The sequence below is a fragment of the Corvus kubaryi genome, unplaced genomic scaffold, assembly GCF_017639235.1.
Source record: "Corvus kubaryi isolate FWS band 111438036 unplaced genomic scaffold, C.kubaryi_AGA036_p1.0 78, whole genome shotgun sequence".
NCBI classification, from domain to species: domain Eukaryota; kingdom Metazoa; phylum Chordata; class Aves; order Passeriformes; family Corvidae; genus Corvus; species Corvus kubaryi.
Genome location: NW_024582065.1, coordinates 1,476,711 through 1,490,097, shown reverse-complemented (window position 1 = coordinate 1,490,097; position 13,387 = coordinate 1,476,711). Strand labels below are relative to the sequence as shown.

General features: G+C 53.7%; 2 protein-coding genes across 2 annotated transcripts; one reads left to right on the top strand and one right to left on the bottom strand.

The window, feature by feature from the left end:
- Nucleotides 1-1,209: 1,209 nt before the first annotated feature.
- On the bottom strand, nucleotides 1,210-10,646 carry ANAPC2 (anaphase promoting complex subunit 2). Its single transcript, XM_042052085.1, has 13 exons — nucleotides 10,566-10,646; nucleotides 9,186-9,808; nucleotides 8,459-8,591; nucleotides 6,143-6,317; nucleotides 5,906-6,025; nucleotides 5,339-5,456; nucleotides 5,076-5,257; nucleotides 4,790-4,931; nucleotides 3,981-4,056; nucleotides 3,200-3,403; nucleotides 2,901-3,030; nucleotides 2,402-2,637; nucleotides 1,210-1,689 (listed from the first exon to the last, which is right to left on the bottom strand). Exons 1-13 carry the CDS (start codon nucleotides 10,629-10,631, stop codon nucleotides 1,477-1,479), a joined length of 2,418 nt encoding a protein of 805 aa, XP_041908019.1. The 5' UTR covers nucleotides 10,632-10,646; the 3' UTR covers nucleotides 1,210-1,476.
- Nucleotides 10,639-13,292, top strand: LOC121676089 (Sjoegren syndrome nuclear autoantigen 1-like). The gene is made up of 3 exons (XM_042052086.1): nucleotides 10,639-10,723; nucleotides 10,842-11,041; nucleotides 13,070-13,292. Exons 1-3 carry the CDS (start codon nucleotides 10,672-10,674, stop codon nucleotides 13,190-13,192), a joined length of 375 nt encoding a protein of 124 aa, XP_041908020.1. The 5' UTR covers nucleotides 10,639-10,671; the 3' UTR covers nucleotides 13,193-13,292.
- The last annotated feature ends 95 nt before the right edge of the window (nucleotides 13,293-13,387 follow it).

The following is a 13,387-nucleotide window of genomic DNA, read 5'->3' as shown; positions in this document are numbered from 1 at the left end:
GCTGCCCTTTGGGTTTTTTGGCTTCACCTGGAGTAATCACAGACTGGGGTTTTTTCAGTTATTACCAGATCCTCTTCAGCACAAGGAACCTTCACACCAGAACACACCAGGTTCCCAGTGCCACACCCCTCCCAGCCTGGAGCAAAGTGCCCCAGGGGGATCAAGACATTGTGTCTTTACTCACAGAGGAAAACACCGACGTGCCCAAGGAAGAGAGAACTGCTGCACTCTGCTGCCTGCAGCTGCAGGAAGGATACCACAGAGCCTTGTGGGCTTTAGGTGCTGAAAAACAAGGTTCAGTGTTAAATAGGGGGTGATTTCTATGTTCCACAGCTCTCTCACACACCTGGATGCAAGGCTAGGCTCACAGCTGCTCCTGTGTTTTACCTCTGGCTCTTCAGTATCTCAACTCCAGCTGCCACAGCACTCACAGGCTGGGACTGAAGATTCAGCAGAGGAGGGGAAAGACTCCTTGGGCTGTGGAGACTCATGGTTTGCTTCACAGAAAATAATAGTAATAAACAGATTTTCCCAGCATACTCCTGCTGATGAGCAAAACCCACGTGGAAAGCAGGACTGAGGCAGCCTGAACACCGTGGAGTAGAGATGGGATCCAACCCTGAAACTGCTGCATAGCTGGGTGGGGGGCAGGCACAGTGTTCAACCAGGAGCTCTGTGATTATCCCACCCAATTTCCTCGAGTGGTGCCACCAACTCTGAAGCTCCCCAGGACAACATCCCCGAGGGCAGCCCCGTGGTGCTGGGACACAGACAGGTACCTGTGCCAGGGCAAAGCAATCCCACCAGGGCCTGGATAATCCACTGGATCTTCTCCAGGACTAACCAGCTTGCCCTGAAGGACTGTTGCATCTCATTCATCTAAAGCATTTTTCATCCCACAACAAAATTATTCCACACAATTTAAGAGTCCCAAACAAGGGCACCCTGGAGTTGTTCCCTCCCTGTCCGAGACAGCACCAAGCCTTGTTTTTGGGCAGGGTCTCACTCATCACATCCAGCTGCAAGACACTGCTTTAGCCACACACAGAGCCCCAGACAACAGCTGGAGCCAACAGCCCCCTCCCAAAACCTCCTGGGGCTGCACACGGAGACCAAGGCAAGGGGGACAGTGCCCAGCAGACTGGGGAGTTTCCTGCCTGCCCTTCCAGTGTGGGGAGGTGCCAAGAGGAAAGAAAAGAGTTGGCATCATTGGAAAAAGGAGCCTGCTGTTATTTATTAACCAGGGAGGTGGGCCCAGGCACTCAGGTAGGGGAGGAAGGAATGTGGGGAGCAGATCCAGACGTTGTGGGGTGCTGCTGAGCTGCCTCTGTGTGGAAAGCGACACCCATTTGGGGAAGGGGGCACAGCAAACCCCCAGGGCAGAGAACCCCCCAGCAGGACACTGAGAGCTGGTGGCACTCTGGAGCAGAGCTGAGGACAGGCAGGGATGCCCAGGGGGGCAGGGACACTGCCAGGTTAGTTGCAGTTCTTGGGCAGGCGATAGACGCCCCCGGAGTAGATGAGCTGCTGGTCCCGGACCTTCTTCTGGAGGAATCCCTGCAGCTCCTGGATATCGATCTCAGTGACCACGGGGCCGGTCATCACAAACATCTTGAGCATGCTGTGAATCCTCTCCAGGGACAGGCTCTCCAGGTTGGTCAGCATGGCCTGGATGTACGTCCAGAACAGCTGCAGAAGGACACAGGCAACAGTGAATCACTGACACTGCAGCATAAAGCAAATATCCCATACCCCAAAAACAAGGCAGGGATGCAGCTGGCAGTAAGTTCTGCTCTCAGCCATGAGCATGGGCTCTTTAAACAGGGCATATCCAAGAACAGTAGCAGAGTGTTGGGACACACAGACAGTGGGATCTGACGTGCAGCACACGCATGACCCTCTGTGGATGAACACCAGTATGGCAAGGCTGTGTTGCACAACACACACACACACAGTGTGACTCACAGGCAGGAAAGACACTGGAAATGTCCAGGAACCACAACAGAGAGAAGGCAGAGATCCAGCTGTTAGTGCTGGGTAAGCCTTTTGGGCAGCCAGAAGTGCCAAAAAGTGTTACTCGGGTGCATCCAAACAAGTTATGACTATTTTCAAATATGAAATCATGTCTCAGACTTTTTTTTTTTTTTAACTGAAAAAAACCAATTTGGAGATTTCCAAATGGTTCCCTGACTCAGCAGCTGGGCACTTGTCTGCAGGGAAGGCTGTGATCCAGCACCAAGAGATTAACCAAGAGATACCCACTTCAAAACCCAAATGTTTGTGCTGGACTCAGCCACTTGCAGCGGAAAATGTGAATCTGAAGTGCAAAGCGAATCCATCATCCTGATCAGATTCCCCAACCCAAAATACAGGAAGTTTGCATCATCGTGGGGACAGGTACCTGCAGCTCCTCCTCCTTCTGGTCAGCCTGTGAGGCCATGGCAGAGTCCCCCTCCTCGTCACTGTCAATCAGAACAACCTTCTCCACCTGGTCCTTCTGCTCCTCCTCAATGACGGTGAAGGTGCCCTCGGGCTCTTCCCGCAGGACTCCCTGCTGCAGCCACAGCGTCATCTTCCTCTTCAGCGACGTCACGGGCACCTTGAGCACTTCACTCAGCTCTGTCAGTGTCCAGGTACCTGCAGAGACCACGGAGATCAGAGAGGAGAGGCCCCAGCACGCCAGGATTTGGTAGGAAGCTGGGGACGGCAGGAGAGGCACTGCCAGGAACAAGCAGATGGGTCAGAGCTGTGGCCCTGCGGGGTGCTGGAGACCCTGTGGAAGATCCAAACCCACGCACCAGGTCTTGGTCCTCCTGCCAGAGCTCTCAGAGCCTCCAGCCACCCCAGGAACGTGGCTTTCCCACCCAAGGAAGCACAGACAGGGGTTCCATAGCACTCACTCTTGGTCTGGAAGTGCAGGATGATGGCGGCGTGCACAGGAGACACGGACAGGGACAGCGTGCGGTCAGCCAGCTCCACGTCCAGGCTCACCAGCCCCAGGTGGTACTTCCAGTTCAGGGTCCTCATGGCCTGGGAAAAGGGGGAAGCAGCTGCTCACAGCAGATCTCCCAGCAGGAAGAACCCACTGAGTGCTGGGTTATTGCAAACCCCACTGGAAGAGCATGGGCAGAGCAGCAGCTAAATCCAGGGGACTGGATAAAGTATACAGCTTTCATTAGGAGGGTTAAAGTGGCCTCACCTTTAATTTCTCATACTTCTTGGAATATGCTTCCATGGCTTCCTTGACCTGCTCTGGAAGCTCCAGCTTCTCCTCCTTGAGTGGTGGCCAGAACTCACTGGACAGGATAACAGCCACGAGGCTGAAGGGAGGCCTCTCCTCCTCCGGGAGCTTCTCCTCCTCATCCCGAATGTTGGCGTTGATGCGCCGCGAGTCGGCCATGTCCTGGAACAGGCAGGGCAGGCTGAGGGGGCTCCTTCCCATCAGCGTCACTGCTAACCCTTAGTGAAGGAGAGGCTTAAACAAGGTGAACAGCATTGTCTGCAAACAATGATGGGGACACTGGAAAGGACAGGATCGTGTGTGGCTACTTGAAAGTCTGCTACATACTCAGAAAAATTTGTGGGACATTAGAGGAAGGGGTTACAGCTCAACACTGCCTTCACTGGAGGCCCTCCACACCTGTGTTCTTCCTAGAGTGCTCCAAAAGAACCAAACTCCGGAGTCCCAACCCCAGAGGAGCTGGAGTAGCCCAGCTCTTCAATGCCAGGGTACTGCAGGAAGGGCAGGAGCGACAGCAACACCAGAGCAACCATTCCCCAGAGCTGACAATCCAACCCACAGGGCTTAAAAACAGACATGATTTAAATGCACTTCTGCCTGTCACAAATCAGCCCCTCACTGGCATTCTGGGACCCCCACTTTCCTAAAAGACCCTTTTTGGGTCACTCCTCAAGTCCTTCCCCTTCCCCAATGGGCTCAAACACCCAGGATTTGGATTTAAAAAATAAAAGCAAGTTACTTTCAACATGACTTCACAGTAGTGCATCTGAGCTTCACCAAACCTCAGCTTCAGCAGCTCCACGTTGCGGATTTCCCTGGAAAGAGACACAGCAGGTCAGATACAAGGCCCTCAGATGGACCAGCCTGGCTTGGCCTCCACCCCTCACCACACAGCCAAAAAAAGGGAGTCCCTGGCACAAGGGTGCTCTTCCTAGGAAGCCTGGCAAGGCACAGTCTGCCCAGGATGGCTCCTGGTATCCAACTGAGGAACAGCCACCTCCTCTAGGGCAGCAGATTTTTGAACACAGAAAGCCAGAATGGTTCAGGCTAGAAGGGACCACTGGACCTCATCCAGTTCCACCTCCCTGCTCAAGCAGGGTCCTCTGGAGCAGTCACTCAGAGTTGTGTCCAGATGGGTTTGGAATACGTCCAGGGAAGGAGACCCCACAGCCTCTCCGGGCTCCTGTTCCAGTACTCAGTCGTCTCACAGTAGAGAAGTTCTTCCTTATGTTCAGGTGGAACTTTCTGTGTTTCAGAAACACAGATCTTCCCATCCCTTCCATTTGGGGGGGGCATCACAACATGTGGGATGGAGCTAACAGGGTGTCAGTGCCTCCAGCTTCCTGCATGCTGCCCTATCAGCACAAGCAAAGGGCAGGACTGAGCATGGAATTCTAGAGGCAAACTCAAAGCTGCAAGGGAAATGGCCAAAGGCACTCCTGGCTCCACAAACAGCTGTTGACAGGACTGAGTCCAAAGGTTCTACCCTTCACACAGCAGATAGAAGAAAACTCAGGTGATTTTGCCACGGAAGCCCTGGGGCCTCACCTCTCAGCACTGTAGTTGAACTGGTGCAGCAGGCGGTCGGCCAGCAGCGTGCGGTACTCATTGATGAACAGGTCCTTGCTGCCGTAGATGCTCACCAGGAGGCTGATGATGTCTGAGGAGCGGCGCTTGGAGCTTGATTTCCCTGGTGGAATCCAGCAGACAACAGTGTGAGAGTAACAGGGACCTGCCCCAGCCCAGCCCAGTGAACCAGCAAATGAGCTGCTCAAGGCTGCAGCCCACCAGGGAAACCAGCCGGCTGCCACGACTGCTGGGCTTGGCATCTCACCTGGATCTGCATCGACTGGGTCAGGAACCCAGTCCCCTGGCTCTGAGATGTCATCATCACTCTCCTGGCCGTTCTCCAGGGTCACTGGGTCAGCTTTGGAGAGCTCATTTGCCAGGTCACCCGAGCCCTCAGCATCCCCTGTGAGACCGGCCACGATCTGCCGCACTGTGTCCTCCCGAGTCCTGCCAGTGGCAACCAAAACAGAGGAAGTGAAGGAAGGGGAGGAAAAGGGGATGTGTCAGGCTGCCCCCCACGCCTCCTACCTCAGGTACTTCCTGATGGGCTCACAGGCAACCTCCAGGATAACCATGGAAGGGTCCAGCTCCCGCAGGGCCTTGATGGCTGAGATATACAGAGTGATGATGTCGGAGGTGTTGACTCCTACAGGAGAGGAGCAGAGGAAGTCAGAGTCCTGCAGCACAGACTGATGGCTTGGATAGAAGGGGTTTGGATGGTCCAAGCCCTCTGTTCTATCTGTGGTGTCAGAGGAGGAGGGCTTGCTGCCCTACTGCCCCAGGCAATGGGGCAGATCAGATCCATGTGCCTGAGAAACCAGTCCTGAGCACGACCGGAGGCTCAGAGCTGAGCCCTGACAGTGCAAAGAGGCCTTTGCCCACCTGGACCAAAGCTAAACTTTGTGCTCCTGACCATAGTGTAAAAATGAGGCCAAAAGGGGCTGGGATACCATCAGCTGCTGCTGCCATGCCCACTGGAACATGAAGAATGTGTGATGGGCACGGTGACTGCCCCTCACTCCTCAAACAGGAAACCAGACCAGCCCCCAGCAAACCCCCACTCATGCCCAGGCTCCTCACAGTGTCAGGACCCACCAGGGTGCAGAAGTCTCATTGCCAGAGCACTTTTCAGGGAGCTGAGCAGCTGCTGCCTCTGGTTAGTCCTTTCCAGGCAGAACTTGAGGTCCTCTACAGCAGGCTTCGACTCTGGGAAATCTGCAAACCAAGCAGTGATCAGGAGCAGTGCCAGGCTCTGAGGGGAGGCAGGAGCAGGCAGTGTGGCACATCAGAGAGATCTCTCATCCACCCAGTGCCAGCCCAAGGGTGAAGCACCTCGGATGATGCTGAAGAGCTCCTCAATGCGCATGCTGGCGTAGATGCGGTAGAAGAACCTCTGGACGTGGCAGCGCCAGCGTTTCAGGGTGCTGCTGGCTTCTGGAGAGGACTGTGCCGAGGGGCCATCCTGCAGGAACACCCTGCTGAGCCACCCAATCACCTTCTCTATCCACTGCACAAGAGAGGAGACACAGATGTGGTGAACACAGCTGGGTGCACAACCATGTCCCAACCCACCCCAGGCAGCCACCACAGGTGGCAGAAAGGGGCAGCTGGACCAGGACAGCATCACCCCCAGCTGCTCTCCACATGTGCCCTGGGTTATAGCTGGGGAAAGCCCAGCTGAAAGAATGGGAACTTTAACTAAAGATACAGGATATGGACTGTGCAGCTGGGTGTGAGAAGATAAGGGGTGAGCACGGACTGTGCGCAGGCGCTGGGATCCAAAAAGGACAGGGTTTACTCCAAAACTTGCAGCCTATTCCATTCTTGCAGAGTTTCATCCCATTCTATACTTGCAGAACTATCCCATTCATAAGAAAATGAGCAAACTGCCCATTACACAATCCTAGGCCCAAGACGTCTGTGGTTCCTGAAATCAGTGAAAAGCAAACAAGGCATCTCAAGGAGTCACAGATACCCAACCCAACTCAGACACTTAAAACCCAAAAACCAGCCTAGTCACTGAATTATAAAATAAAAACCTGAACATAGAGCATCAGAAGGTTATTTTTTTTTTAAATTTGAGCTTTAGTGGGAAACGTGTAATTGTCAAATTTCAAACGTACTCAATTACAATATCCAGGTGTTAAAAATAAATGCCTTCTCCTCCCCATCAATTAGCAAATATATGCTACTTCCTGGGATAGTATTTGAGTACCAATATACTATGAGATGTTCTACTACTACTCTACTGCTAGATATTAATATATTTTTGATAGATTCTGACAGCCTGAAACAAAAATACTAAGTCAAGGTTTGGTTTGCTGATGTTTATTTTTAATTATCTACTCAACTGAGGAAACACTGAAGAAATGCACAAGTTTTGCCAGGACAAACCTGAGTACTACAAACACCTGGGCAAAACCATGGAGAAGCTGATAAAGAATTCCCTTAAAGGACAAAAGGACAGGACTATAACTGATGCAAAGCAACACAGTTCTAAGGAATTATTATCAAACCAACCCATTCTTCCCCCTGAGTTTATCTTCCCTGAGTGCTGCTGTTACAGCCTGATTGTGACCTGACACTCCAGGCAGCTGCTGCTGTGTCTACAAAGAGGCTTTGCCCTCAGCACCTGTAATTTTCAGTGAGTTGTTTTTCAGACTTCTCTGTTTTGCCTTTAGATTGCCAGGCCTGCGCTTTTTTTTTCCCCCCCTTAAAATTATCTCTTCCTAATTCTGACATGCTCCAATATTCTGTGGCCAAACAAGAGGCGGAAGCAAGGGCAGCATCTGACGAGCAGAATGCAGTTGTGTTTGCTGTGGTGGCCTTAAAATATCCTTAAACAATCTCCAGGTCATCCAAAAGCAGTTCACATGAGGTGCAGTAAAGAAAGTGTTGCACAACAACTAAAAGGAAGTAAACACAAAAAGATTCCTGATGTTTGCAGGCAACAAAAACGGTTGGCATGGCAAAGAGTGAGGGATCCAGGGTGTCTGGCTTGCATGGGAACCTGGCTGCAGGCGTGGTTCTCCAGCACAGGCAAAGGCAAGGTCATGGTCAAGGAGCACAGAGCTCAGGATTGTGTCCTGGAAGAGCCATGACCTGGAGAATAATTTTATTTTAAAGTCATGGTGGGTAAACAGCTCAACACAAACTTAGTTTAAGTTGCAGCAAAGCAACTGAGCAGCTGCAAAGAAAGATTTTCATTCTCTGTGTGGCCACTGGTGAGATTAATACCACAGTATCCTCCCTCATCCTTGCTTCCTATTTTGCAGGGGAATTGAAAAGGGGACTGAAAACAGCCACGGAAATTCTAATTATGGGCTCACCTACACAGAGGGAGGGTCCTCTGCAGGCTGGGTGGCACTTGGGGTTTGTAAACTGGAACCACAGAAATTCCCACATTACTACAGACATCACGAGGTGAAATGGGACAGTCCTTTGTGCACAGGTCAGAGCAAACCTTCCCCTCCAGCATCAGCCGAAACAGGGAGTTTTAACCACCTCTCCTGCCAGCGGTGGTGAAGTCATAGCCCTGGACCAGGTGTTTCAAGTTGGAATTGCTTTTAGCCTGCACTGCTAAAAACCAACAATAGCTGCACATCTCCCAGGGAGGATGGACTCTCACTGCCCCCACGCCTGCCTTACCTCCTGGAACTCGTTGAGGAAGGAGTGCTCGTACTCCCCCCGGCAGCGCTGCTCCATCCTCTCCTCGATCATCCTGTGCAAGATGGTGGTGACGGCGTCGGCGCTCACCCTCTCCAGCAAATTCAGCCGGCGGCTGCGGACACAGGGACACCGTCAGGAGACAGGGAAGCAAAGGCACCAGCAAATCAAGAAAATCTTATACCTGAAGGCACCACCCTCCCTGTACATTCCACAGAGGCAGGCCCAGCTCAGTCCACATGCTCTGACAGCTCACACAGATGCACTACATACGTAACACATGACACTACTGCTATCTCATCTTCCTTGCAGAGATTGTTTATAGCCATTAAAAGCTTTTCCATTTGGAGGAGTCTCATAGAATCATAGAATGGTTTGGGTTGAGAGAGACCTTAAAGATCATCTAGCCCAAACCCCTGCCATGGGCAGGGACACCTTCCACTGGTTTGCTTCTTTGTGGTCAGAGGCCTCAGAGCAAGAGTAGGATATTCTCACATCCAGGGAGAGGAACTTTCTGTCTAAAGATCTGCTCTTGTCCAACCACCAGTTGAAAGCAGAAAGCCTGTATTGAGTTCTCTACCCAGAACCATGACACAGCCTGACCTCACACAACTCCTCCTGTTCTCAGGGATCAGTAAAACCTGCTGCTGCTCCCCATGCAGACCCTCCCTTGTTCTGAGTGACAGCCACCACCCCGTGAGATACCTACAGAATGTCATTGAGCTGCTGGAACTGCTCCATGGCTTCAGGGCACCAGCACTGCTCCCTCTTGCTGCTGCAGCCTGCACAGAGTGGGCCCTCTCCTCTGCCCTCCTCTGGGTCACTCTCCTGCTCGGTCTCACTCATGCTGCTCTCACACTCATTCATTCCATCTTCTCCTTTCTTCCACTGCCGCATGTATATCCTGAACGTGCGGCTATAGAACTGCTGGATCATCTCCTGGAAGGATTTGGTCGTGGAGAAGAAGAGGATAGCTTTGAACATGGTGTACACCTTCTCCTGTAGTGTCTGAGCACCTGTCCCCAGGAGCAGGCCTGCCTTAGTCCACTGCTCCAGGAGCTCCAGGCTGTTCAGGTAGGGCTCCAGGCGGCACTTGAGCAGACTGAATGCATCCAGGAGCAGCGCAGCGCACTGGGGCTCCTCGGCCGTGTTCTCATACTGGCTGATGCAGTTCCAGAACTCGGGGGCTATATTCGCCTGCAGGTCAGTCTGCAGAACCTCAATGAACCACTCCTCCACGACGGAGTGCAAGTTGTAGCACTGCAGCACGTCCAGGGCTGCCCGGAGCTCGGCATCCTGCAGCGGCCCCGCAGCCTCGGGCCTCGGGGCTGCCTGGAAAGCGGAGGGGACGCGAGTTAAGCACTTGACGGAGCACACAGGAACTCTGCTGTCAAACTGCACCGGTGGGATGCTGCTCCTCTACGGCGACCTGCCGGGGTCTCAGCCCACCGCTGGAAGCCCAGCGCACGCCTCCCAGGGCTACACCCGCACACAGCATTGCTGTCCCTGCCGGTGGCCGCTGCAGGACACAGGTGCTGGTGGGAATGCTGCGAGCCACCCTTGGGTGCCTGAAACGCCGGGCTCTGGGGCAAAACCCTTCCTTGGCCAACGCCAGCCCCCTGGGACGCACTGAGAGCAGAGGCACAGCACGGCCGGAGAAGCTGTGGCCGTTTGGTCCCGCTCTTGGTTGGGGTGATGAGGAGCCTGAGCGCTGGACCGGCGGCCCTTCCCTGACAGCCCCCAGCAGACACCGCCCCCGCACACGCAGGAGCCCCTTCCCCTCCTCCCCGGCCCCGGCAGCTCCGGCCGTTCTTCCCCCAGCCCCGGCCGTTCCTCCCCCAGCCCCGGCCGTTGCCCCCCAGCCCCGGCCGTTGCCCCGGCCGTTCTTCCCCCAGCTCCGGCCTCTCCGGCCGTTCCTCCCCCAGCCCCAGCAGTTCCCACCCGCCCCGCAGACCCAGTGCCGGAGAGGCCCGGCCGGGGAGGAGCCGCGGCCGGAGCATCCCGGGGGCGGCGGGTCGGGTCGGGTCGGGCCTGCCCTGGGCCCGGCGGAGCGCAGCGACCCGTGAGGGCCCGCGCGGTCCCCTCTCACCAGCCCCAGCGCGGCGGGCGGCACCAGCGAGGTGCTGAGCGTGTGCCAGGCGGCCGAGAGCTCCATTCGGGCCGCAGGAAGGGGCGGAGCGGCGCCAGCCGCGGCGATGAGCGGCACCGAGGCCGCGCTGCGGGGGCACCACGCGGCGCTGCGGGAGGGTGAGCGGGGCCGGAGGGCGAGCGGGGCCGGGACTGGGGCCGGGACTGGGGCCGGGACTGGGGCCGGGACTGGGGCCGGGCAGGGTGAGCGGGCCCGTCTGACGGTGCCGCCCCGCAGGGCTGGCGGAGCTCCGCGCCCGGCGGGAGGAGCTGAGCGGGCGGATCCGGGCCGAGGAGGCGGAGCGGGACCGGCTGCAGGCGCGGATTGCAGCGCTCTCCCGGCGCTTGTTCGACACCAGCGAGAGCCTCGTGGGGCTCCGGTCCACCCGAGCCCACATCGACCGCACCATCGCCGAGATGGACTCGGCCTCCGGGCAGGTACTGACAGCGAGCAGCGCTGAGGGCGCTCGGTGTGTTCAGCCTGGAGGAAAGGAGGGGATAGCGCAGTGTGCATCTTCCTCGTGAGGGGAGGAGGGACGGCAGCGATCGCTGCTGTCTGTGATCAGGGACAGGAGCCGTAGGAATCACGGAATCAGAATATCCTGAAGTGGACAAGGACCATCCAGTCCAACCCCGGACCTGCACAGACCCCCCAACAGCCCCACCCTGGGCATCCCTGGCAGCGCTGTCCAAACGCTCCTGCAGCTCTGGCAGCCTCGGGGCCGTGCCCATTCCCTGGGGAGCCTGGGCAGTGCCCAGCACCCTCTGGGGGAAGAACCTTTCCCTGCTCTCTAGTCTAATGGTGTGTCAGGGAAGGTTTAGGATATATGTACATATATGTGAACTCAGGGTCTGTATTTACCTGAAGGTTGGTTGGGAGCCCCTCGATGAACTACCACTCCTCCCTGGGTTGTAGCACTGCAGCCAAAACAACTGCCTGGGCCTGAGATGCTCCATCACGAGAGGGTTGAGTTGGGGTTTGTTTTGGTGCTGCTTGGGCTTGGGCAAAGTTTATTGTCAAAATATATCAAAAATGGCTTTTGGAACAGCCCCTAAAAATGACCATCTCACACCCATAGTTTGGGGGAAAGGAGGAAACCAGAGCCATGACACTGACCCAAAATCGCACTAATTCACACAGGTAACAACGGTGCTGATAGAGCTGTTGGCCTGCCACTCTTCCTGCCCAACATTAATGTAGTTTCTTTCATCTTTAATGCACTAATGTCATTAAAAGAGTCAAATTGTTGGGGCAGAAAGGGGTGGGAAGGACGCAAACAGCACAAGGGCTGGCAGTGTCATTTTGGTTCCTAGAACAGCTCTAACCTTTTCACCTTCCCTGTGTGTGTTACTGCCAAGCTCTCCCAAAGCCAGTACTTTCCCATGACAATCACTTTTCAGATGAGGCTGGAGCTGTTTCGTCAACCTCCTTCAAGACCTGATAGTTTGAAGTGAAGGGGAAAACTCACATAAAAATTTTAAAAGCTTAAAAACTATGTTCTAAGGTACACAAACAAACAGCCCCTTTGAAAGAAACCTTACCTGAGATCCAAGCCACACTCCCAGCCTACAGATGAATTCCTGTTTATTGAAATGAACTGACACTCACAGGAGGTAGAAAGAGGTGGTGAGGAGGAGATGCTGATGTCCTACAGACAGAAACCAGTAACATATTCCTTTCCTTGGGATGTACATCCCTAATTTGTGATCACTCCTTGCCTTCTGCCAGCCCCCCCAGGATTTCACCTTCCTCCAGCACCTCGTCCTGTGGGGCACTTCCCTCAGCTCCTCTCTGATCACTTGGTGATTTCCACAAACTCACAGGAAGAGATATTATTTTTGGGACTATAACCATCACATTTGGTTACAATTGTCCACTGTGTTAAAATTTTTAACTGGTGAGATGGACAGGCAGCAAGGTCTCCTAAATTATGTTGTTGCCTAGAGCATAGTAAGCAGGGATGTTAGATTATGTACACACTGAGCTAAAAATAGGGGAAAATTAGTAACAGATTTAGTCTGACATAAGGACAGTGTAGATTTGAGTTAGTCTTGAAGCCAGAAACCCAAAATGTGCAGTTTTAACAGTGGAAGAGAGCTGAAACTGGGTCAGCTGAGCACAATTTAATAGTGATCTAAAAAGCCCAGGCACCGAAGCTCCCTTAAAAAAACCCCACCCAACCAACCAACAAAACACCAAACCAACCAAAATACCCCCAGTCTGCTTCAGGAAGTTCTCTGCCTCGTGCTCCAAGGCAGATAAATTGTTTAAGGCCTTTCGTATTCAGAATATGAACACAAACCAGGGAAATTGCCCCACAGATATTCCCACAGTGAGGATGATACATCACCAGGAATTGGAGCCTGGAGAACCCCTCTTGCTGCAAAGCAGATCAGCTGAATTGGAAGGGAACTCATAAGAGAAACAGTTTATGTAAAAATAAGCTATTTTTATTTCTTTCCCAGATACTGGCCAATTCTCAGACATTGCTAGATGTCCTGAAGGAGGAAATGGGGGATCTTGGTAGAGCCATTGAGCCACAAAGCACTTCATTAGGACAAAGAGTACGTCAACAAAAGCATTGCTGAACTTGTTCTTCAGCCTGGAAAGTCCTGTTGGCCAGGGAGAGCTGCTGTTGTGGTACAAGGATGCCACATTTAATAAAAGCCTTTGTCTCGCAGAAGTAAATTTTCCTTTCAGACGTGCTTTGGTATTAGTCAGAGATCCACTAAAGCTGATCCTCAAGTGCTACAAATCAGGGTAAGCATTTACAAAAAAAAACC